Source organism: Vanacampus margaritifer, chromosome 19 (genome assembly GCF_051991255.1).
Source record: "Vanacampus margaritifer isolate UIUO_Vmar chromosome 19, RoL_Vmar_1.0, whole genome shotgun sequence".
In the NCBI taxonomy this organism is placed as follows: domain Eukaryota; kingdom Metazoa; phylum Chordata; class Actinopteri; order Syngnathiformes; family Syngnathidae; genus Vanacampus; species Vanacampus margaritifer.
This window is the reverse complement of record NC_135450.1, coordinates 6,680,316-6,703,267: the sequence shown is the minus strand read 5'-3', so window position 1 is coordinate 6,703,267 and position 22,952 is coordinate 6,680,316. Positions and strand designations below refer to the sequence as shown.

The window sequence follows — 22,952 nt, the reverse complement described above, 5'->3', positions numbered from 1 at the left end:
TTTTTTTTATCTATATAACTGAAATGTTTTATGTTCATCTTTTACTTATCTTTGTATTAAAGTTCGAAAACGTCTGAGCAAAAATAATTGTTTTTAATTCGGCCATCAAAACAAAAAAAGGCAGATGCCGATATTCATAAAATGCTGAATATCGTTGCCAATTATCGTTCTCTTCCTATTAGATATTTAGTTATTTTTAGAGGATTTTTTTACAAAAATCTTCTTCTACGTCGTTTACTTAATTTAGCAGGGCTCCATCTCTCTTATCTTCTAGTCATTTAACCTTGCTTATGGTATAAACAATTTGTTATTTCCATCCTATTGTTTTGACCGCAGTTATTTTTTTAAATGAAGTGCGGACTTGATCTCAAATCTACTTTTTTAATGGGGGGAAACACTCTCTTATTTGCAAAGCTGCAAATATTTTGGGGTCTCCCGCGTCTTTCTCTTGAAGTCCTTTGTGATGTGTATATGGGATATATCATGCATAATTCTGGCATGATAACTTCTCTGATGACCACCGCTTTTGATTTTGCCTCACCAGCCTGATGCTGTAGCTGCTGGAAGGTATTGTGCGTATTTAGGATGTGTCGGTGTTGCGTGCATCGTGCTATTAGATGATATGCTGAGTCACGTAATCTAGAAGAAATCAAAAGTAAAGTTTGTGAGGGAACGGTGATGTAGAGGAAACATTTACAGAACACAGTGGAGCAGGAATTGGGGATGAACTAGATAACTGCTTTTGACAGCACTGTGTCCCCAGTAGTTTCTCAAACCCCGATTTAAAGGCAGATTAATGCATTCGTCACAAAGTGCTAGCTGCATGATGTATTCGTCTTCTCTTTTACTCATATTAAATTCATAGGACAAAATGAAAACCGTTTTGGAGCAATAGATTTATTTTCTGTTACTGTAATATGTTTGTTTGTCTTCCGCTAACCCTCCTAAACATAAACATAAGCATCAACCAATCATTTCCACTGGACTCAGAGACCAGAAGTCATTCACTGCCGTTGACGGCTATAGACGTCAAATATCAATTTTAAGTGGGTTGGCAGTCAATGAGTTAGGGTATCGGTACTCATGACGGTGGCCGATACCAGTATTGACGGCTCTCTTGTGGCCGCTTTGCAATCAGGAACTAGAAATGATAATCATTAATTTCATTTTTTTAGGCAAAATACTATATTGGAATATATAGGTCTTTCTTTAAAATTATTTGTCATTTTTGGGAGGAATTTTATGTAGTAGTGGTATCAGTATTTGGTATCGGTGACTACTCAAGGGTTGATTTTCAGTATTTGTATCGGTCTGGAAAAAAAGCGGTATCAAACATCCCTATGCTTTACATGAAATTGTTTTTACTTAATAATGTACAACTGATTCCTATTGAAAACGGCGAATTGAAAGTAAATGACGTCTGAGATCTAGAAGCAAAAATAAAAATCGTTATCATTACCAGATGTTAATGTGTTGTTTGTTGTGCCAAGCTATTTACATGCAATGAATAACGATGAAATATGGATCATATCTCATTGAGAGAGACTCATTATTTGTATTTTTATATATGTTTTTTAGCTACGTGAGTGAGATCCATGTGATGCTAAGTGGGTGAGAAAGAGATGATCGCATATGGTATGGTACAGTGTTGGGAAAAGAAATCATTACAGCCGGAATATGAACACGTTCACATGTTTGATATGCATGAGAAATACAAATATGCACTCAGGCAAGGACGGCAAGCAGAAAATGGGATGCATCTAGATGAGAGCAAACCAAAATAAAACAGATTTTTTTTTACTGATTGTAAATGAACATTCAAGAAGATCATCATGCTACAGAAACAACCTTTTTTTTTTCCTATTGCAAAATACATCGTAGCCTACTGCCACTAACACAGCAAATTCCGTAGTGTGAAATTGCTAGTGTTAATTATTTTTGAGTTACTGCGTGTTGATTTGGATGTTGTTTGAACACTCACAGTGCAGAAAAAGTCAAACTTATTGACTCCAGGCTGAGTTACATTATACATTTGGGCTCTTTTCTCCTACAAGGCAGCTGCATTTTTCCCCTGGATTTTAAGGACAACTCTGGGTCTGGATTATTCGGTTTTATAACGTAAGGATGAAATTATACAGTTCTTGAATTATTTTGTCCATGAGTTAATGTAGAAAAAGCATGTGAGACCTAAAACAAAAAGTTTCCGGGTTTTCATGAGTAGTGTAATTTATGTTCATTATTTTTCTCTAAAACTAAAAACAAAGAGGATATTTTGTCGTACCGCAATTCTTGTTTACCGTGAGTTGTGCGGGAACTAGTCCTACAAGAAATAATATTGTGGCAATGAACATATACTATCTTGTGGTGTACTTGTTAGTGTTGTTGCCCCCCAAGTGCTAGGTTTGAGTCCGGTCTCCATTTGGGTTGGAAAATAAAAAATCATTAAAACAGTAAAACAGGTGAGAAATTAACACACACACACAAAAAAAAAAGAAAATAACACTTTGTGGTTAAAAGTAAAAACAAAACTGTGAGAAATTAACTCCAAAAAATGAAAGGAAATAACACTTTTTGGTGTTAAGGAATAACACTGACATTGTGGAAAAAATAACACTGATGTGAAAGTAGATAACACTTTAACTCTTTGACTGCCAAAAACGTTAAATGACGTTTAGTAAAAACCTACGGAGGGCCGCCAAGGACGTTAAAAGATGTTCTCCATTTTTTTTTTTTTTTTTTTTGGGAAACGGGGGGAGGAAAGCCTTGGCCAGCTGTGGTGAAAGTTTCAAGCAGATCTAGTTAGCCTAATGACTATTTTTGGCCCCTAGAGGGCAGCAATGACTGACATTGACATTGTGGAAAAAATAACACTGATATGTGAAAGTAGATAACACTTTAAAGTGTCAAATACCACTTATGGGTGTTGTAATTTCACTCCAATGAGTTAAATTTTTACACTTTTGGGAGTGTAAATTTAACTCGGAACTGGTGAGAACTATATAAACTCAGGGAAAGTGTTAAATTTAACACTATGGGAGTTAAATTGACTTCCGATTTTACTGTAAGGCCACAGAGAGCTCTGTTGACTACCACTTAATTTGTAGTACAACAGATACTCACCTGCTGCTTATTTCTAGCACACAAGGAAACACACCCCACACAGAAACACCCCCACAGTCCCTTGCACCTTCTAGTAGAGAGTGTGAAAATCTGGCACGGGCTGTGATGCTCAGCTGCTCGACGCGCACCCACATAAGCACATTTTTTTGCATCAAAACACACCTCGTCTAGCAAACAAAAACAAACAAACAGATGCCGGTTACAGAAGGTATGCAGTCTTCGTCGCCAGGTGTCCCAAAGCAACACTTGCTCTCAGTGCACCATTCATAAGCACCAGAGGGGGTCGGCAGAGGATGATGTAATGCAAGAGCCGATTGCTAGAATTAGTAGCATCTCAGCATTTTATCACCTCCCCACATTGTACAAATGTAGAGTTGTGAAAGGCAGCGGACCTTTAATAACCTTAAATTGTAACACTCCTATAATGATATCATGCTTCACCAGATGGGTATAAATTAAATGGAAGACATTTTTTTAATTACCCTAGGGTAGCTGAATATTGGTCATTCTGCCCCAGCGAGGCTCTGCAAAGAGGTGATAAAATTCAACCACGGGCCCCTTTGACCACGATCCAGGCTGCCTTCTTTCTTCTCCTTTGCTTGGGCTACCTATGCTGGTCCAATTAGAGTTGGCTTAGCTCAACGCCAGGCATGCTGGGAAATAGTGACATTTCACACAGGGCGCTCTCATGAATATGAGGTGGAGTAATTATAGCTGTAAAGAGCCCTGGAAAGATTTTGAGTCATTTGGAGGTGAAATGAAAGTAGAACGGGGGTGAAGACGACAGCTTAATTAGGACATAACACGAGAAGTTCGAGCTTCACAAAGAGGAGAGCAATTGTTTCCCAAACGGAAGCCTCAGCAAAGCAGTGATGACATCACACTGTTATTGACTTATGACATACCTAAGGTATGGTAACATTTCGATAAATTGCGAAATAATGACCATGTTGGGTCAGCTCAGACGAGGACTATGTTTACAGTTTCACACTGAAATCTAATTCAACCTATCTCCGACTTTATGTATGAGAGTTTCGAGCCGTCAATATTTCAGCTGTAGCTAATGGAGTAGCCGTGCATGGCTAAAATAACTGGGGACGTTGTTCCTTTTCTTCGCCGGCTCTGGTTAGCCTAAGTGCAATCCCTGATGGCCCTTGATGAAGGCAATCAAGCCTGAGCAGGAACATCTGCTCCAATGTCTCTCCACATTGCGCATGCTGACGACAGCTTTAGGCTTTTAAACAGACACGGGCTTTCATATTCTTGCATGTTAGCTGCTTTGCTCCATCAGAGGAGAAAAGAGAGCTGCCTTAATTCCATGTAAACACGACACCCGTAAATACCCCACTGGAAGTAGTCACATTTGCTTTTGGTATGATGACCAAAATTGGGCTTTTACTTTATTTGTGCAGCACATTTATAAGATCCGTACAAATACAAATGTTAGGGGGTAGTACTATACTGTATGCAGTGATGATTTTGTTGACAGCATTTTCCCCTCATTTTTTGTCAACAAACATTTTTTTACAAAAGCAAATCATCATGTTAACTAAAAATATATTTTATTATTTGCTAGAATTGATATAATTTCAAATTTGGTCTCATATATTCAACAAGTCAGGAATAATGAATTTTTATCCCTATCCTATTTGGGACAATAAGAAAAGTAGACATATTGACACATTTAACACTATAGAGAACACTTAACTGTGGAAAATGTGAGGTAGAGTCACTGTTAAAATGTCACAAACTCTACAAACAGCTTAAAGCAGCAGATCAGAGTGGAAAAAGAAGAGCGAGCAAAATTCTGAAACGCTTTTGTTAACGCAACTTCCAACATCTTTTCAATATTGGAATTGTTGTGTATTCCAGCTTCTCAAACTTTTGCAGAGATGATATTTAGTGTCAGGAGTTACCTCACTTGAGGCCGAAACCAGAAACATTACATTACATTCAGCACTTTTGTGTTTGATTTATGTTGGTTTATGTTTTTATTTTTTTCAACAACCCATAACTTTAGGTTGTGTGTAAAAGAATGACTTCCAAGTCAATTCTGTGTACAAGTTGCATTGCTCATCTGAGGATTGCTTATGAAATTACAAATGTATATGTTTTGATTTTGGCTGTCTGATTAATCGGTCCGACATTTCTAATTTTCTTTACTTTACTAACCCTTTAAACCCCTTGGCAGGCCTGGTCCGGCCCGCGGGCCACACGTTTGACACCACTGCACTGGAATCTTGAATATTGTTTCTAATAGCCAAAGCAAACGATGAACCCATTTGTTTACATAGATTTCTTTTTGACAACCTGATAAAATTCAGAGATTTGACCAGCAGCTGAATTTGTACATATCTTGTCAAACAACATTTTCAAGGTAGCACCTATTTGACCTCATCCTTTTCCAGAACCTATTTATTTCCACATACAAGAGCAATGAGATGAGCTCTGGTTTGCTACTTAATTATCGCTCTAAAGGCGGGAGAGAACGGCATTTAATTAGTTAGCCCCAGAATTAGACACATTGCACCACAGAAGTAAAATGATTTAATGTTGCAAAGATAAATGGAGTCCACGCAACGATGTGCAGATGTTTGCACATGTGCAGCAGCTGTAACGAACCACTTGATATGCCGTACGCGGTTTTTGCATCTAAATCTGCCGTGTGGATTAATCGCATGGCATTGAACAAGACCGGCTGTTGAGTAATACGAGGGCATGGACGAGGAAGTGCATGACTAGTTGACGCTGTTTTGAGGGTGACTGCTAGTGTAAAGAAGAGACTTTATAATAACATTGGCATGGGAGTAGATTTAAATTAAGGCTGGTATCGGCACTGATACCGATACCTGGTATGGATACTCGCCCATCTCTAGTAAAGTATGTGCAAAATTATAGCTATAGCTATCACACATCTATCTTGGGCAAATGATCCCAATGTGAGTCATTCTTGGGTTGGCATATCTAGTGGGTCCAGGGAACAAAAATAGAGGTAAAGTCACATTCTTTGCTTTAGTTAAAAGGTCAGGCTATACGGTAAACATAATACTCCCTTGTGGTGAGGTGACCTTCATTGTGGTAACTGCTCTGACCTCTTATTCATTTGTAATGTTTTCATCTTTTGCGTTTAGCTTCACTTCCTTCTCCTAATGTTGTCCTCTTGCCGTCTTTTATAATGTATTCATTTTATTTGCGGCGTGTTTAATCTTTCAAACAAAAGGACCGTGTTTCAATTGCAGCATGTCAGTTTTGTTTTTATGATTCATTCATTATTAAGGATGTCAGGGTGCAGTTCAGTGCAACGGATTGGATTACGGCACTTTAGTGGACAGTGGAAGAGTCTCGCATGAATGTGTGCGTGCGTTTGTGGAATGACATTCACGTGTTGCAGATGTGGTTCGACCCAAAGCAAAAGGCATTACCGGTATTAATACCTTGTGATAAACAATCCAGCAACCACTGAATGCCAATGGAATGGAGGGGTTCATACGCTGTATTAGGTCCTCACGCTGTGCTGGGTGTATTTTGTAAGGCACGTTTTGAGCGAGAACTGCTGAGTTGAAGATGAAAAGGCAACACTCCCAATACACTGATGTGTGCACACTTACACTGAAGAAAGTCTTAAAAGCAGTATTCCCAGTTTCCAATAGATATTTGCTTTTTTTGTGTGCTGGCAGTTTGTGTGTCTAATATTCTGCCCTTCTCATATGATTTCTAAATATTGGAATTGCATCTTGGTAGTATCGTAAAGCAATTCTACACCACTACACTGCAAATGACAGTGATTGTGTATGTCTGTGACTGTGTTTTAAAACAAAATACTTGTGATACACTTTGAATCTCATTAGACTGTTTTGGTGTACTTAATTACGGAAGCGTATTGGAGTCAAAAGTCCTGTTTTCTTGACAAATTTTTTGGGGGAGCTTTGTTTTTTTGAGTATTTTTTTTTCTGGTTTATTGAATATATATATATATATTTTCAGTTTAAAAAATATATATTTTCCTCAGTTTTTCAGAATATTTTTTTTAAGGGTTTTCCCTCAGAGATTAAAGAACAAACATAAATACATTAGACACATTCATTCATTTATTGAGAGCCAGTAAGTAAACATGACCATCTTATTGCATATGTATGCGGAAAAGTGTCCGCTTACGCTATTAGAGAGTCTACAAGAAGTCACTTGAAGTTCAGAGGTAAAAAAAATAAAAAATACTCCAAAAAAAACAGAACACCAGCTTTTTCCTGTTTTTTGGAATATTTTTTTCCCCCTGTTTTTCTGAGTAATTTTTCCTTCTGTTTTTCTGAATAATTTTTTTCAGCCTGTTTTTCGGGGGGAAAAATTGACAGAAAAAAAAAATCTGCAAAACAGATAAAAATATTCAGAAAAACAAAAAATGAAAGAAAAAATACTCAAAAAAACAAAACTCCCCCCAAAAAATTAGTCAGAAAAACATGAGTTTTTTTGTTTTTTTTCAAGTGAATGCAATACGCTTCCGTACCTAATATTGAGGCTGGCATTAATATTTTTACTGTATCATTTTAGCAGGCAATTCTAATATGAGCAAAGACTATGTTGCAGCTTGTGCATGCAATGCTCTGCTGTTTATTTTTTTCATACTGATGACTCGGAAGTTGTGCATTTAATTAAATTAAGAGTTTTTAATCCATCCTTCACTGTGTGCCCACTCCATGACACTAAGATGTTTTGCACTCGTTCGCCACAGTGTGGGACAAACCAAACAGACTTAATCTGTCACACAGACACAACACCAAGTGCAAAGCGCTAATTAGCACTGATCCTGACAACGCTCCATTACCAAGTCAGTGAGAGAATCCACACCGCCAAGATTATTTTCTGGAAAAACAAACTTTTATGTTTGGTTAAGGATGAAAAAAAAAAGTATTACGTTTGCAGTAAAGCAGTGAAGCTGCATCACTCATAACAATATGCAACAAAATAAAGGCATACGATGTTGTACAAAGGATATGATTTAAAAAAAATTATATATATATATATATATATATACTGTATATATATATATATATATATATATATATCATATTTGTGAAAACTGGGGACTAGTTATAATTTACAATGAACTAAATGGGCAGGAGTTGCTTCATGTCCCAAACCATTTGCTTATCATTTGAAAAAAAAAAAAAAAAAAATGAGTACAGCTTCTATCATTGTCTAACATGAAACACTAATGCCACTTAGTGGCAGACAAATTACCTCAACACAAATCTGACTCAATAACCGTATATTTAGTATATCTTCTTGATTTCAAATAAATTACCAATACTATGAAAGTACTGTATAAATGAACTAAAATATGCAACCATATAGACATATTTGTCCACTTTTATGTTAATTAACATGAGTATAAAAAAAACCTTTTAGAACCGATATAAAATGTGCAATTAATTAGCGATTAAACACGAGTTGGCTATGGAAACCTTACGAGTAATTACGATTACAAATTTAATCAACTGACAGCCATATATATGCATTTATGTATTTATATGTGTGTGTCATCCTCCATTGCATTGTCCATAGAAAAGTAATACATCACTGGGCAGTAGTGCAAGTGTGTTGTATGAATTCTGTTCTTTTTTTCTCTCTCTCTCTTACATGGATCAGTGCACGTCAGAATGTCTTCTTTCCACTGTCGCTCATTTGCCCAGGAAACATTATCCCTGTGTTCTCTATTCCCAACAAGCACCACAATTACTGTGCCTGTGGGTGTCTCCGATAAGAGTTCTCTCTGAAATAAATAATGGGAAGGAACAGGCTGACAAATGCATAGACACTGTATAGAGCTTGAGGTTTGAGGTTTACCTCCTCCAAGCAGACATTACATTAGTTATGTATATCATCATATCAGTGGCATGAAAACCATACTGCATCTGTCTTGTCATTTATGCCCATTTTCCACTGCACCATAGCAACTCAATCATTAGCGTGTTTCAATATCCTAAAGTCCTATTGTATTATTTCAGTCAGTTTGTAGAAAAGAGCTAATACTAAATGTGTAAACTGCAGTGGTGTAATACATAACCAAATCACAAATCATAGTGGAACAGATACTTTCGGAAAAGACAACAAAATAAAAACACATGTTAACATTAGCTTACCCTGTTGCTGTGCCTTAACTCTGGGTAAAACACAACCACAGGCTGAAGCATAGCTAACCACTAATTGACTACATTTACATGCAGGCAATAACCCTTTTAAAACCTGAATAGTGGCAATATTATAGGTTTTATTTATAGGCGCAATAACCCAAATATGCTCTTATTCCTCATTTTAAAAACCCGAATAAGACCCCTGGGTTACCCCTTTTAAAACCGGAATTCTTGTGTACAGAAATGCATTCGGAATCCCTTGATTGAACGGCACATTGTTTTTCGCTATGTGCATTGTCTCTATTTTCTTCTTCGTCTTCTTTTCTTCTTTGCTTATTTTAATTCGCAAGGAATCTTAGTCTCTGAGGTAACAACTTGTATGCGGCAACTCTGTCCCACTCGCTAGGAGCCTCGCTCGAATACATTGTTTTCTCTGTGGCGTTTTCACATTATTTTGTGTCTCTACGGCAAAATGCCACAGTTTGTGCCTATAATACAAGTATATAAGTCCGTGCTTCTGGCGTGTAACCAACCGGAAATACTCAAGCCGGTGTAAATAAACACGACGCTCGCAGCAAAGAACCACATTTCTGGAGCGAAGAGGAAACCGACTACTTTATTTAGCGAGGTGAGTGACGTATATATAATATAATGTCTTTTATTGATCATGCAGCAAGACTGTCCTCATCCCGCCCAGCATACCGCTGAGCCAATGGCGATCCCACCTTTGGTTAGATTGTCAGTCACCAGTGGGCTGGATGTCGCCGGACGAGTGCACGCACATTGCTGCTGGCGTTTTGCCATCTCCTCTTCCACCTCACTCAGCAATTAGTGTTTGCAGCGGACGGCAGTTTGCGTCTGCTAACGGATAGCAGACCTCAGAGTGTGGAAAAAATAGACGAGCGCCCAAGACTATGAAAACACTTTTGACACGATCGTACTTAAATTGGTTCTTTAGCTCTGGAACTGCATCTAGCCGACCAAAAACTAGGGCTACGTTTACATGCCGTCTATATTTGGGTTACGGTCCAAATTCCGGTTTCGGAAACATTTGTGATTACCTGTTTACATGCATGAGCGGACAGAGTTACTTTCGTATACATGGCAATTGGAATAACATTATTTAAACGGCGACGCACGGACAACGTCCTGACACAAATAGACGTCGTTTCTGCTTCTTACTTTCTACCGTAAATAAAACACATTGACATCACTCACTGTCACCACACAAATAAAGCAGTCTGTTTCCTTCTCGCTCCAAAAGTGCTTGTTTATCTCTGCTTGTGTATTGCGATGCAGCACATATAAGTACTTCCTGTACCCATGAGACCAAGATGTCTTGCAGATAGAGCATGCGCAGAACACAAACCAATGTTCCGTTCAAGGAAGGTAACCCGATCGTGTTTATTTGACCAAGTATTCGGGATAGCAAAAGGGTCTTATTTGGGGTTTTGCACATGTTTACTTTTAGCCTTTTAAAACCCGAATATTGGCAATGTTTAGGTTTTCAAAGGATTATTGACTGCATGTAAACGTAGTCTGGGTTCTTGTGAGGGCTATGGCGGGTATAATGGTTACATCAGTTTTCAGTTAGAGATGGAAAGTTCTTCCAAGACTGAGTTTGGATGTTTCACAGTAAAATGAAGATTGCTTGTGCCAAATTAATTTTGACAAGTAACATGATTAAACAGCAATGTCAGGTTTGGTCTCCACAGAAACGGCTCCTGAAAGTTTAAAGATTGGCACAACACAGACTTTTTTTTCAAGTCACTTTTGTTTAGTTTTCTTTTTTGGATACTTTAGTTTCAATGGGCCTCTTATTCCATCAAAATATAGATGGCGAAAGGTATTTCATTTATATAGTGCTTTTCCACCTTGCAAGGCCTTCAAAGCGCTTTACATTTGACTACTCATTCACCTACTGATGACGCAGCACCAGGAGCAACCGGGGGGTTCAGTATCTTGCTCAAGGATACTTCGGCATGGTCACAATGGCATGAGCTAGAACCTACCACTCTACCACTGAGCCACGCCAACCCTAAGTTAGTCACATGCTGTCGTGAGGAGACATCCTGTTTATACTCCAAGCAGCATTTCAAATCAGCTTCACGGAACATTATAGGTTTCAGTCTTTACCTCCCGTTCTTTTTATCCCAGCTGTTTTTTCACACTCCACCTCTGAGCTTCTCCTGTGCAAGCCCTCTGAGAGTAGCCCGCTCTTCTGCAGTGGCTTCCCAATGGCTTGCTTTGCCCTCATCCTCAAGTAGGATTTGCATAAGCTGGCCCACTTGCCGCCTCCTTCCTTTCTCTGTCCCATCATCTTCGCTTAGGTTCACCTATTTTATCATCGCCTCACATCTCGCTCTGTCTTCATTGTTTCTGATCTTGGCTTGGTGTTGTCATCTCTTACCAAAAGGTGAAAAAGGAGTCCAGTAATTCAGCAAATATTTAGTCCAAACTTCCCCAAACTGAACTTGGACGAGTCAGACCGTAGCCAGCCTTCTGCCGTGGAGACGATAGAGATAGAAATCTTGACAGTTTGCCTGTGCCAGAGTGTGCGGGGCTCCCCTTCTCCCTCTCTCTATCTCTCTCGCTTTCCTTTCCTCCTTGCATCGCTCCCTCCTCCCAGTCTCGCAGTGTGATATCAGTGGCTTGACAGAGTGGAGCAGCGCAGTGGTGAAGCGAGACTGGCAGAAAGCTCCATCCCCTCCCTTCCTCGTCTGCTCCTCACTTCTGCCTGCAGGTGAAGAAGGGAGCGCAGGGACTCGTTCCAGGTGCCGCTAGCGGCGCAGCTCTCATATAGGCACAGAGGCTGTATGGTGACAGATTGGATTTTGAATCAAAGCGGAGCTAAGAAAGCAAGATCTTCGGCTTCCCATCAATTGGAGTCTTCATTTTGGAGTGTTTGGAGAGGAGTTTCTACCTTTTCAATTTTCTTCTTTTGAATAGCCGTTAAGGGATAAGGGTGTGAGCCATGCTTCCCAAAGGAAAGGATGTGGAGGGCCACCTGTTCTGGATGTTGCTTTGGACAGTGGGATGGACAGTGCTCAGCTCAGCTTTTGGCTTCTCGTCGTCAGACCTCCATCTCTTGTCTCCTACCCCTGGATCCCCCCAGTCCCCTGCCCTCCCCCAGTCAGAGTACTCAGAGGGCCCTCAAGGGTCCAGGTACCATCAGCAACCTGTGTCCATGTATCGCTCGCCGGCCTCGCTACGAGTTGGACACGGTGAGTTTTGGCACCATTCGCATTGTTAACCTTTCTTATGCTTTCCATCAACTTGACTGTTTATCATTTTAAATGATGTCAATGAGCCGAGGCCATTCACAACCACTGTTTCAATATTATTTTAATTATGTCCCCTTTCATTGACTTCCTCTCCCTTCCCTTTGCCACTTACAGCATTGTTGCCTCTGAAAGGCTCTGACAAGTAAATCTCTCAGCCAGAGATTTAAGTATCAATGCCAAATGATCCCTCCTGGTTCTCTTTAGTGTCTTCACGCCGTTGTAGTTCAGGATGACCATTTATCAGGTCAACCTAACATTTAACTACCTTTTACATGCCCATTATGGATGTGCACATTTCCAAGAGGGTGTTGGTTGGCCATGGACATTGATTTCCATTTCATTATCGACTTTGGTTTTGTTGGTATGAAATGTGAACTGCTTGCAACATAAGCTTCTACAAAGGCAGTTGGGGAAGTGTTCATTATCCGAGCAATGTATTTGCTTTTCATTGTGTTGAGCAACACCAAGCTATAATTAGGAATCAATGTGTTTTGTTATACCTCCTAAAGGATCCATTGCTATATACAGTATATATACCAAAGGCAAATATTTATCATATTCTACCATACTGACGATGAGCATTTTTTTGGTCAATATTAGCAAAAAAATGTGCTTGCACGATTATTATTATTTTGTTTTGTATTGGTTCGTAAATGGCAACACTGGTATAGTGGTTAACACATCTGTTGAAAAATAAGTTGTCTCACTGTTCGACTAGCTGTGGTCCGATGACCCAGGGCCAGTTTGCCGCTGTATCAGGCCACTACCTATGTTCAGTTTCCCTATGTGCATTATACATGTATTGAATGACATTTTACAGACAGATACAAAAATATTAAAGACTAATTTGACGGCACCTTTTGAATTATTATTTGATAATCTGCTCTCACATTTTATATCACACTACATCAATCAGTCTTTGATTGGGGGGAGGTCAATATGTTGGAACAGTACATTTGAACCAGATCTCTCTTGGACTATTTTTTTTTTTTTTACACTTCAAGGGTTTCATTTTCAGACATTTGAACACGATTGGAGCAGATGAGCCTGACAGGCTGAGAAAAGGCTGAGGAGAGGATCTGCATTACTAATGCGCAGTGGCCAATATCATGATCTTCGATGAAATAGCAGCTTGTCTGAACAATTTTAACGACTTACTATATCAAGTATAAGGTCTGTTGCCACTTTTTGATGGATTGCTAGCTTTATATTAGATTAAGATGGTTTGTGGTTGAAATTTGCATCCATAGAGCACCAAATTAAGGCAGAGAAAATATAAAATAGTGTGTTTCTTTTATCTACATGTCAGCAGTACAGTAACAGATTGCACCTCTCGTTTTTTCCTAATTCTTCCTTATTCACCTATTAATGTGCATTTTTACCTTGGTGAGAGCCAGTGCATGTTGATTCAGACACACACACACTTTGTGTTAATTAAATGTAGTGACAAGGAATGATGCACTCTAATAGGACAACGTTAAGCAGAGGAGTTCATGTATAGTATATGTGAACAATTTCAAGCCGCTTTAGGCAAATGGTAAATATCAAGTAACAGATGGTACAAAGTAGCCTGCTCTTCATGGTGACAGTTTCTCATGTTATTATTTGGGCATGGCTTTGGAATTATGCTTACTTATGAAAGTATATAATATGGTCTGATCTCTTTGCCTTTTTACCGTACTGATGACTTCATCTCTATGCAAGTATTCCCAATTTAACAGTGCCCTTGTCTGGCTATTGTAATCCATTTCTGACTGAAATATGCTAACTCATAACATAACTGTATTTGCCCAGGAGTATGAAAAGGGCAAAAACAATAATTAATTTTTCCTCAGTGTGCAAGTGGAATGACTACAAATTGCAGTACTTTCCCCTCAATGTTCTCATGAGTTCATAGAGGTTTCATATGGGAGTTCACTGCAAGGCTATGAGTTGTCCCAGCAGCTATGAACAATGAATTCAACAGACTTGTAGAATGTATTTGTGTAGGTGCTGTGTACTGCAAACCGCATTTCATACTTGTAGGACGTTATATGATTTATTCCACTGAAGCAGGAGTTATGTTTGGCCTTGTGTTGCAATCCACAATAGTAAAGTGCAAGTCCATCGAGGTTTATTACACAGCACGCTTGAGATGGACTCATCTAAAGGCTTTTTTGATTTTAAATGTGCAACATTGCTTTCCTCTGCCTTGTGCACCTCCTTACATGACCTCTTCACGCTCGTTTGACTGCAAAGACACCAAATCAATATGAAGAGCTGTTTTGGTGTCTTAATTATATTGCTGTTTAAGCTTTTTACCTTATTCTCTGAACTCTTTTTACCCTGCCAGAGTGTGTGTGTGTGTGTGTGCGTGTGTGTGTGTGTGTGTGTGTGTGTGTGTGTGTGTGTGTGGGTGGGTGGTTGGGGGGGTCGCTTTCCAAGCGTAAATGCAGTACAATTTGTCAAGCTGTCATAGAGAATTGGGAGGAGGTGAGTGCATTACCTTAATGTTTAGCTGATTCCCACCCCGATTTGCTATTTTCCTTCCCCGTGCAGTATATTGAGATACAGGATTTCTCCCTGTCGTAGTATTATCACTGAGCATGCTGCTTCAACAACATTTCATATTCATTAATTTGCACATTACACCTCACACAGGACAATAGTCTCATTGCAACATAATAGCTTGTAATTCACTGACGGTAAATTTGGCATTGTATGTACATTCATGACCAGTGTTTAAATCTTTTTGAAGCAAATAGTGGATTATTACATATCAGATTTATGGTCTCAACTTGTTAGTGCCGTTGTCAACATCACACCATTTGACACACACAAAGACATCAATACTCGAGAGTATGCAGACCGAGACAAGATCAAGACTTTCAGAGGTCGAGGGACAGAGACAAGACCAAGACTTTTGGAGTTTGAGACAGAGACAAGACCAATACTTTTGAAGGTCTGGACAAGACCAAGACTTTTGGAGGTCAAGCCCAAGACAAGTCCAAGACTTTAGGGGGCCATGATCAAACAACAAAGAAAGCTAGACCAAGACTTTTGGAGGTGGTAACCAAGACAAGACAAGGCAAGACCAATATTTTGTAGACCAAGACAAGTCAGAGACTTTTGGAGGCCGAGACCGAAACAAGGCCAAGACCTTTAGATACCAAGACAAGACCAAGACTTTCAGAGGTCGAGTCGAGGGCCAAAGACAAGACCAATACTTTTGGAGTTTGAGACAGAGACAAGACCATTACTTTTGGAGGTCAAGCCCAAGACAAGTCCAAGACTTTTGGGGGCCATGACCGAACAACAAAAGAAAGCTAGACCAAGACTTTTGGAGGTCGTGACCAAGACAAGACCAATATTTTGGAGACCGAGACAAGTCAGAGACTTTTGGAGGCCGAGACCGAAACAAGGCCAAGACCTTTGGATACCGAGACAAGACCAAGACTTCTGGAGGTCGTGACCGAGACAAGACCAAGACTTTTGGATACTGAGACAAGACCAAGACTTTTGGAGGTCAAGCCCAAGACAAATCCAAGACTTTTGGGGGCCATGACCGAACAACAAAAGAAAGCTAGACCAAGACTTTTGGAGGTCGTGGCCAAGACAAGACCAATATTTTGGAGACCGAGACAAGTCAGAGACTTTTGGAGGCCGAGACCGAAACAAGGCCAAGACATTTGGATACCGAGACAAGACCAAGACTTCTGGAAGTCGTGACCGAGACAAGACCAAGACTTTTGGAGGTCAAGCCCAAGACAAGGCCAAGACTTTTGGGGGCCATGACCGAACAACAAAAGAAAGCTAGACCAAGACTTTTGGAGGTTGTGACCAAGACAAGACCAATATTTTGGAGACCGAGACAAGTCAGAGACTTTTGGAGGCCGAGACCGAAACAAGGCCAAGACCTTTGGATACCGAGACAAGACCAAGACTTCTGGAGGTTGTGACCGAGACAAGACCAAGACTTTTGGATACCGAGACAAGACCAAGACTTTTGGATACCGAGACAAGACCGAGACTTTTGGAGACCGAGACAAGACCAAGACTTTTCGAAGTCGAGGTCGAGTCATCCCCAAAAATATGTTCATTATCATAAAAGAGCTGTAATCCTATAACTGCTTCTTTGATGAAAATGAATCACCCCAAACTAAGCCAAAGACGAAGCAATACTATTTTAAATTTCTTTCAACATGTGTTATTTTATTTCTTAGTCATTTCTATTTCTTCCATTCTTACGTCCGCCCTTACTCATCCAACAGAAGAATAATTTAAGCGTTGACTCCATGGTCAATTAGTCACTCTTGTTTTGCTTTGGCATTATAAAGACTGCAGCAAAACCTCTTAAGATTAGACAGGAAGGAGTCATGGATCGTGTTTGATGGCATCCACAGTGACATCATGAGGTGGACTAACGGTTGGCCCCTGCGGCCTTTGAGTGACTTCAGTCTCAGCTCATTATTGTCTCCATCACAACAGGTGGCAGGACCTCAGACCTCTCATTTTTGTTATTCAAAGCCATCTGTCGTCATGTGACTGAGTCAATCTGCTTTATTGAAGCCACAGGGACATTATTAGCCACATTTGCTCTGAACGCTCTGACCTTGAGGACAGCGGCGGAATGATTTACAGACAGCAGGGTCGCACCTCCTTCACTCTCCCATCACTCTCCAGTAGCGTGACTGCAGTAATGAGCACCTCACTAATTGATTCTTGATTCTACGTGAAGGGCTATTGACAGCATCGTCATCGACAATAATTTGCCAGTTTTATCTTCCCCTGAGGCTTAGCAGGCTGTGTTAGTGGCAAAGCCATGAGAGTCTTTCCTCAGATGTGAGTGTATCTAAGTCATTTCCCTCGTCTTGACATGTACAGTATGTGTGACAAATGAAACAATGTGCTCCCTTGGACAGATGTCGAAGGTTTATTGTTATTTCTCCTTTCATTCACAACCAACAGATAATTTATCCCTGGAAAAATGTGTTTACAACCAAGCAAATATTACATTTGCAGTCCCTTCCATCTCTCTCCGCAATAGCCAAATAAATATCTCTGTCATATCTGCCAATCTGTTTGTGGAATTACACTGTTATTTATCACATCAGAGTGCCAGCGCAATGATGGAAAAGAGTATGTGTGTCTTTAAACAAGAAAAAGCTGGATAAATATTTAGAACGAGATAGCAGAGTGATAGCAGATAAGGCCAAAGAAATAAACAGACTATCTGCGAGGTCTAACACACTCTGCTCCATGCTAAAGGAGCTAATGGGCTTGCCCAGACTCACCGAGTGGATATTGCATTGGGATTTTTGCAAGTCCCTCAGCAAACAGCCAGAACTGGCCGTGAGGCTCCACGGCCTGCTGGAAACGTGATATCGTTTTGCTAGCGCCACTATCGCGGACGTGCAAAGGGCTCAAGAGACTATCAGGCAATTTTGAATGTGTCTATGAATGGATAACCTTGTGAGAATTCAGAAAAATAGAGCGTTGTCGTCTTGGAAATCCTCATTGCCACCGCTGAATTTATGGTGGCGAGTCGGAAAATGATCAAACCAATGAGAGTTATTGGAAGAGAAAAATAGGCACTTGCTTGCGTGTGGTTTAGGAACTTGGAAGCTTGTAAATATATTGGCACAAATGTTGCTTTAGCAGTAGTTTTATCACAAATGGTCAATGTTTCTTGATTAACTCATTTGCTCACCAAAAAATGTATTAAAACATTATATTTTAAATATTGCCATGGTCCCAAAAACGTATTTATACGTTTATTATGTTCTTTTGTGCTAGAGCATACAGAAGGCTTTGATGCAGCCTCTGACCTGAAGATGTCGCTTAAAGCAATGGTAGTTATTACAAAAGATGGCCAGCAGGTGGCAGCAGAGTATTAAGAGATCAACCAGGCCCATGTTGCAAAAAAGCTCCTTTTCCCAGTGTTTTAAACAGATTTGTGAATAATGATTAAACTTAGCTATATTCTAATGCTAATTGCTGCAAAACGGAAACAGATACAAATATACTTTTTTTCCCAATGAAAGAAGAGACTCTAATCTTTATTTTGGTAGGTTCCATGTTTTTGTTTGTGCCTTGCAAAATCAGTCAAAATCCAGTAAAACAGCCAGGAGCAAAGGGGGTTGCTTCAGTGAAAATCGCTATTAGTGAATGAGTTAAAGATGGAGAGCTTTTTTTTTCAACTAAGCTTAGATGACAAAACCAGATAAAAACACGTAAAGTGTATGTGCTTTAAATTCCAGAGAGAGTTTCCCAAAGCAGTGAGCAAATTATCTTCACTAACCGGATTCAAGTGCAACCACCACATCTGCCTAAGATTGATTGGAAGCTCCTTATGTTGTGTATTTATAACTCTTGAGAAGTGTGTGTGTGTGTGTGTGTGTGTGTGTGTGTGTGTGTGTGTGTGTGTGTGCGCGCGCGTGTGCGTGGTTTGCACGGTGGGTGAGAGTAGGCGTTTCCTTGATTTGATTTAACAAATGCTCAAATCCAGGCCAACAGATTAATTACAAAACTGATATCTTGCCAAATTATTATCTCCATTGCTATATCTAAAGATGCTGACTGTGCGTAAGCATTTTGAACAGAAGGACAGATTAGTGCGGTTCGTATTTCCGGATGGTGCGTTTGATGTGTTGTTATCAACACAAGAAGAGGATTTTTTTTTGTGCGTGTGTGTATGTGTGTTTGTGTGTGTATATTTGTGCCGGTAATCTCCTTGAGAGATTGGTTCTGGAAGAGTGTGACTGAGATGACGCATGTCTCGGTGTCATCGCAGTTGATGCAAACATGCTGTCGGTGCTTCATCCGTCCCAAAAGCGACTCACTCCTCGCAACTCGACCGTCCTTCAGTCGCATAAAATTACTCAGCGCGAGGTTCAATGCCGTGAACCAGACGATGCCGTCGCATACTCCCATGCCACATCCCTCGCAGTCTCCCTCATCCGCCCCCTGAAATTGATTCTCTCTCTGTGTTACTATCTTCTAGCCGCAGCATTTGTCCTTCTCACTTACCTCTTCATACCCTTACCACTATATACTGTACTTATCACACTAAATAAAAATAAAAAAAGGCCAACTTTCAATCATAAAATTATACGTTCAACCCCCCCTTACCACAAAGCCTATCATTTGAACTAATAAAAATGACTGTGGCTGCTGCTAAGAAATTAAGTGAGGTAATGCTAATAAATACAGTAAATGCCATTGACAAATGTTTAACTTATAGACAAGGCCACGAAGATCTATTTTTGGGGGGGTTACTTTTCTTTGGGCACGTTGGGGTATTTTCGACCAAATTTAAGGCACAAAATGGACGTTAAATATCAACTTCTCAATGGGACAAACTGAAATGTAATACTTTCTACGCCCACTTCCATACATACAGCTGATCATCATTGCCAGGTGTCTGGTGCTGCTCGGCGGCGCAGTTGGTAACGTGCGCTGTCCAATAAGCAGAAAGTCGACTGTACATTGCAAATATATCCATAGCCATTATGCTAAGTGAGATACATGTATACCAGCCGACTATTATATCAAGAAATGCATTTTAATTTCACTGAAATGATTAAATGCATGTGGTACCTTCAGCATCAGATGACCATTTTCAATAATTACGCCATTAGCCATGACCTTGAACAAGTCACTGAGGTCACTGGTAAAACATCCGCCTGGCACAGGCATGCCGGTGTGTGGGTTCAAATCCAGGTTGGAACACTGTTTTTTTTTTTTTTTAGTCATTGTCCAATAATTTTGCATCCATTTTATTAAATGTCATTTGACATCAACTTTTTTTTTAAACTAATATTAATCCATCTTCTCTGTTGTATCACATTCAATACAATACAAAAAAAAGTTAAATACAATGTCACAGTCACTTCCATATCCGCGCATACAGTGGTTAAAGCAAATGACTGGCATGAGGAAAGTCAGGGTTCGATTTTCACTTGAATCTCCTTAAAGTGAATGCAGTTCAACTTGATTTATCATTCATACTGCAATTAATCATTTGTAATGTTCATTTATCTTTCATTTTACTTCATAAGCTTTATTCCACATTTCGCCTAAAATTGCACTTTGTCTAGTTCCATCTAGCGATATATGTGTTGTATATTATTGTCCAACTAACAAATGATAACGCGGCATTGTGCTGCTCTTTGGAACACTGTTTACTTCCTCTGATTCATCTCGTTGGAGCCACATGAAAAGAGACTGGCAGAAGAAGGTGAAGATTACAGTTGCGAAAGCCGCATCAGAGATACCGGCTTAGCTCCGATCCATAAGCATGAGTACTCGGCCATGTGTCACCTGAATGCAATCAAACAATGACGCCCACGCCTGGTTTGTTACTCTCGTTAATTCCACAACCGCTAATGCCATTCATCTTTATAAATATCCACTTTTCAGTTGTTTTCCTTCTTTATACATCCAATGCTCTTGTTTGATTCAACTCTACGGCCAAGCTCCTTTTCCCGCCCGTATTAGCCTTTTTTTAATGGCAAGCTGCAAGCTTGAAATGTATTGAGCCACATTTGTGACAGCGCTTGAGTGAATTAGGGCCACCAGGACACAGCAGAGATGAACTCAGCCCCCCAGTCGTGTGTCCAGAGAAGAGCTTATCAGGCTCTTCTAACGGAGAAGCAGATATTCGCCCCAATGATGCGCCATAGAGTGCGTATCAGCGGCAGTCCAGGCGGCACATCACAGTTTGCAAATGTCAAATTTGTTGGACTGAGTCAAAGCTGCATTAGCAAATAAAAAACGAATATCAAAATTTATAGAAACATGGTCAACGTATATAGAATTTTTTAACCTAATTCTGGTTACTTAATTCTGCCTGTTAGCGAGAACCACCACATCGTGATAACTTACATTGATGTTTCTGCATTTGGTAATTTATTATTATATTATATTATTAGTATGGGATTTTTTTTAATAGGTTTTAGGTGAACTAATGAATACACACACACTCGCACGCACGCACACACATACACATACAAAAAATATGTATATATAAAAAGGAGAGCAATGATGACATGTCAAATCGAATGAACAATACTGAGCTCTCCAGTAAAAAAAAAAAAGAAAAAAGCTGGATTAGCTTAGCTTTATGAAAATGTTTTCTTCAGGTTGCAAAGATCTCACATTGTTTGTTTCCACTGGATATTAAAGAAAATAGACACAAGATGTCATGACATTCAAATCCGTAATTGTTACTGGCACTTTACGGCGAATGGTTCCAGGTGACCAAAGAAACGTCTTATCTGACCTTTAACGGTGGAAACAGAAGTGATTATAAGAGTCACCATTGACCACAGAGGAGAGCCAAATCAATACTGAAGTGCTGTATTGAATCTTCATGTGGCAGGTGAGGAAGTGAAGAAGGCATAATGGTCGGATTCTCTCTTCAACGGATGTTTTTTATGGCCACATGCATAATCAACCAAGACAAATGCCGACACCATTAACACTCACATTCAAAACCTATGAGCGAATGTTTCCATCAAATTTCAAATATTCAAACATAACCCAATTTTTATGGGGTCACAGTGCTCACAAATACACCCTATAGCTCCCCATAATGTAATAATTTCCCCAACTGTAATAACGCCTGAAAATGTAGTCAAATTTGCACTTAATCAAAAAAGCTACATTTAATTATAAAAAATCTTTGCATATGAGAATTTCTAATCAAGTGGGAAGACATTACTTTGATTAACTCCCAGCAGAGTTGGTTTAACACTAATATAAATCAACTGTCAAATAACTCTATCACTGAACTCCATTTATATCAGAGAGTGTTAAAAATACACTTTGCGGGTTGAAATCAACTCTGAAGCATTTAACACTATAATTTTAACACTCCAGTTTTTGCTGTGAATGTAACATTTGTAGATTCTCAAAATAAAAAATTGGATTAAGTACACATTTTATTACATTTCCGGGCGCATTACATTTTTGAGCGTTATTACATTTTCAGGAAATTGTTACATGATAGGATGCTACACCACTTATTCAGTTCGAGAATGCTTTTACGGCCAAATTTAAATACACGTCCAATAATTGTTTTATTGATGTTTTTCATAATTCTGGCTCTGTACTTGAATCTGAAAGTGGCCTTTTAACCACTTCTCTTTTCCATGGACAAGTGGCCACTCGGCGACATGTTTAACCATATGCACCAGAGTAACCCAGGCTCACATACAGCAGCGGTTAATGAATGCGATGCAGATCAGTGACATTAGAAGAATCTGCGGGTCCTTCAGTTCGATCCACATGAGCAGGAGGATAAAGGCGTCACATGGTCCTTTTATCCTGCAGCTCTCAAATAGAGTAGAGACATTTAATTTAAAGTTGAAGGTCTGGCACAGACTGAGCTGTGATATCCATTAGCTTTGTAAAGCATGTGAAGAATTTAGAAAGCTTA

General features: G+C 39.5%; 1 protein-coding gene across 27 annotated transcripts in view; it reads left to right on the top strand.

Moving 5' to 3' along the window:
• The window catches only part of nrxn3b (neurexin 3b), a 275,664-nt gene that overhangs the window by 153,794 nt on the left and 98,918 nt on the right, over positions 1-22,952 (top strand). Inside the window, exon 1 of one of the 27 annotated variants that reach the window (XM_077552598.1) lies at positions 11,905-12,472. The exons of the other annotated variants lie outside the window; for them this stretch is intronic. Coding sequence (XP_077408724.1) covers positions 12,223-12,472 — 250 coding nt within the window. The 5' untranslated portion in view covers positions 11,905-12,222. Of the gene's footprint in view, positions 1-11,904; positions 12,473-22,952 lie in introns of those variants that run through there. 27 annotated transcript variants of the gene reach the window in all.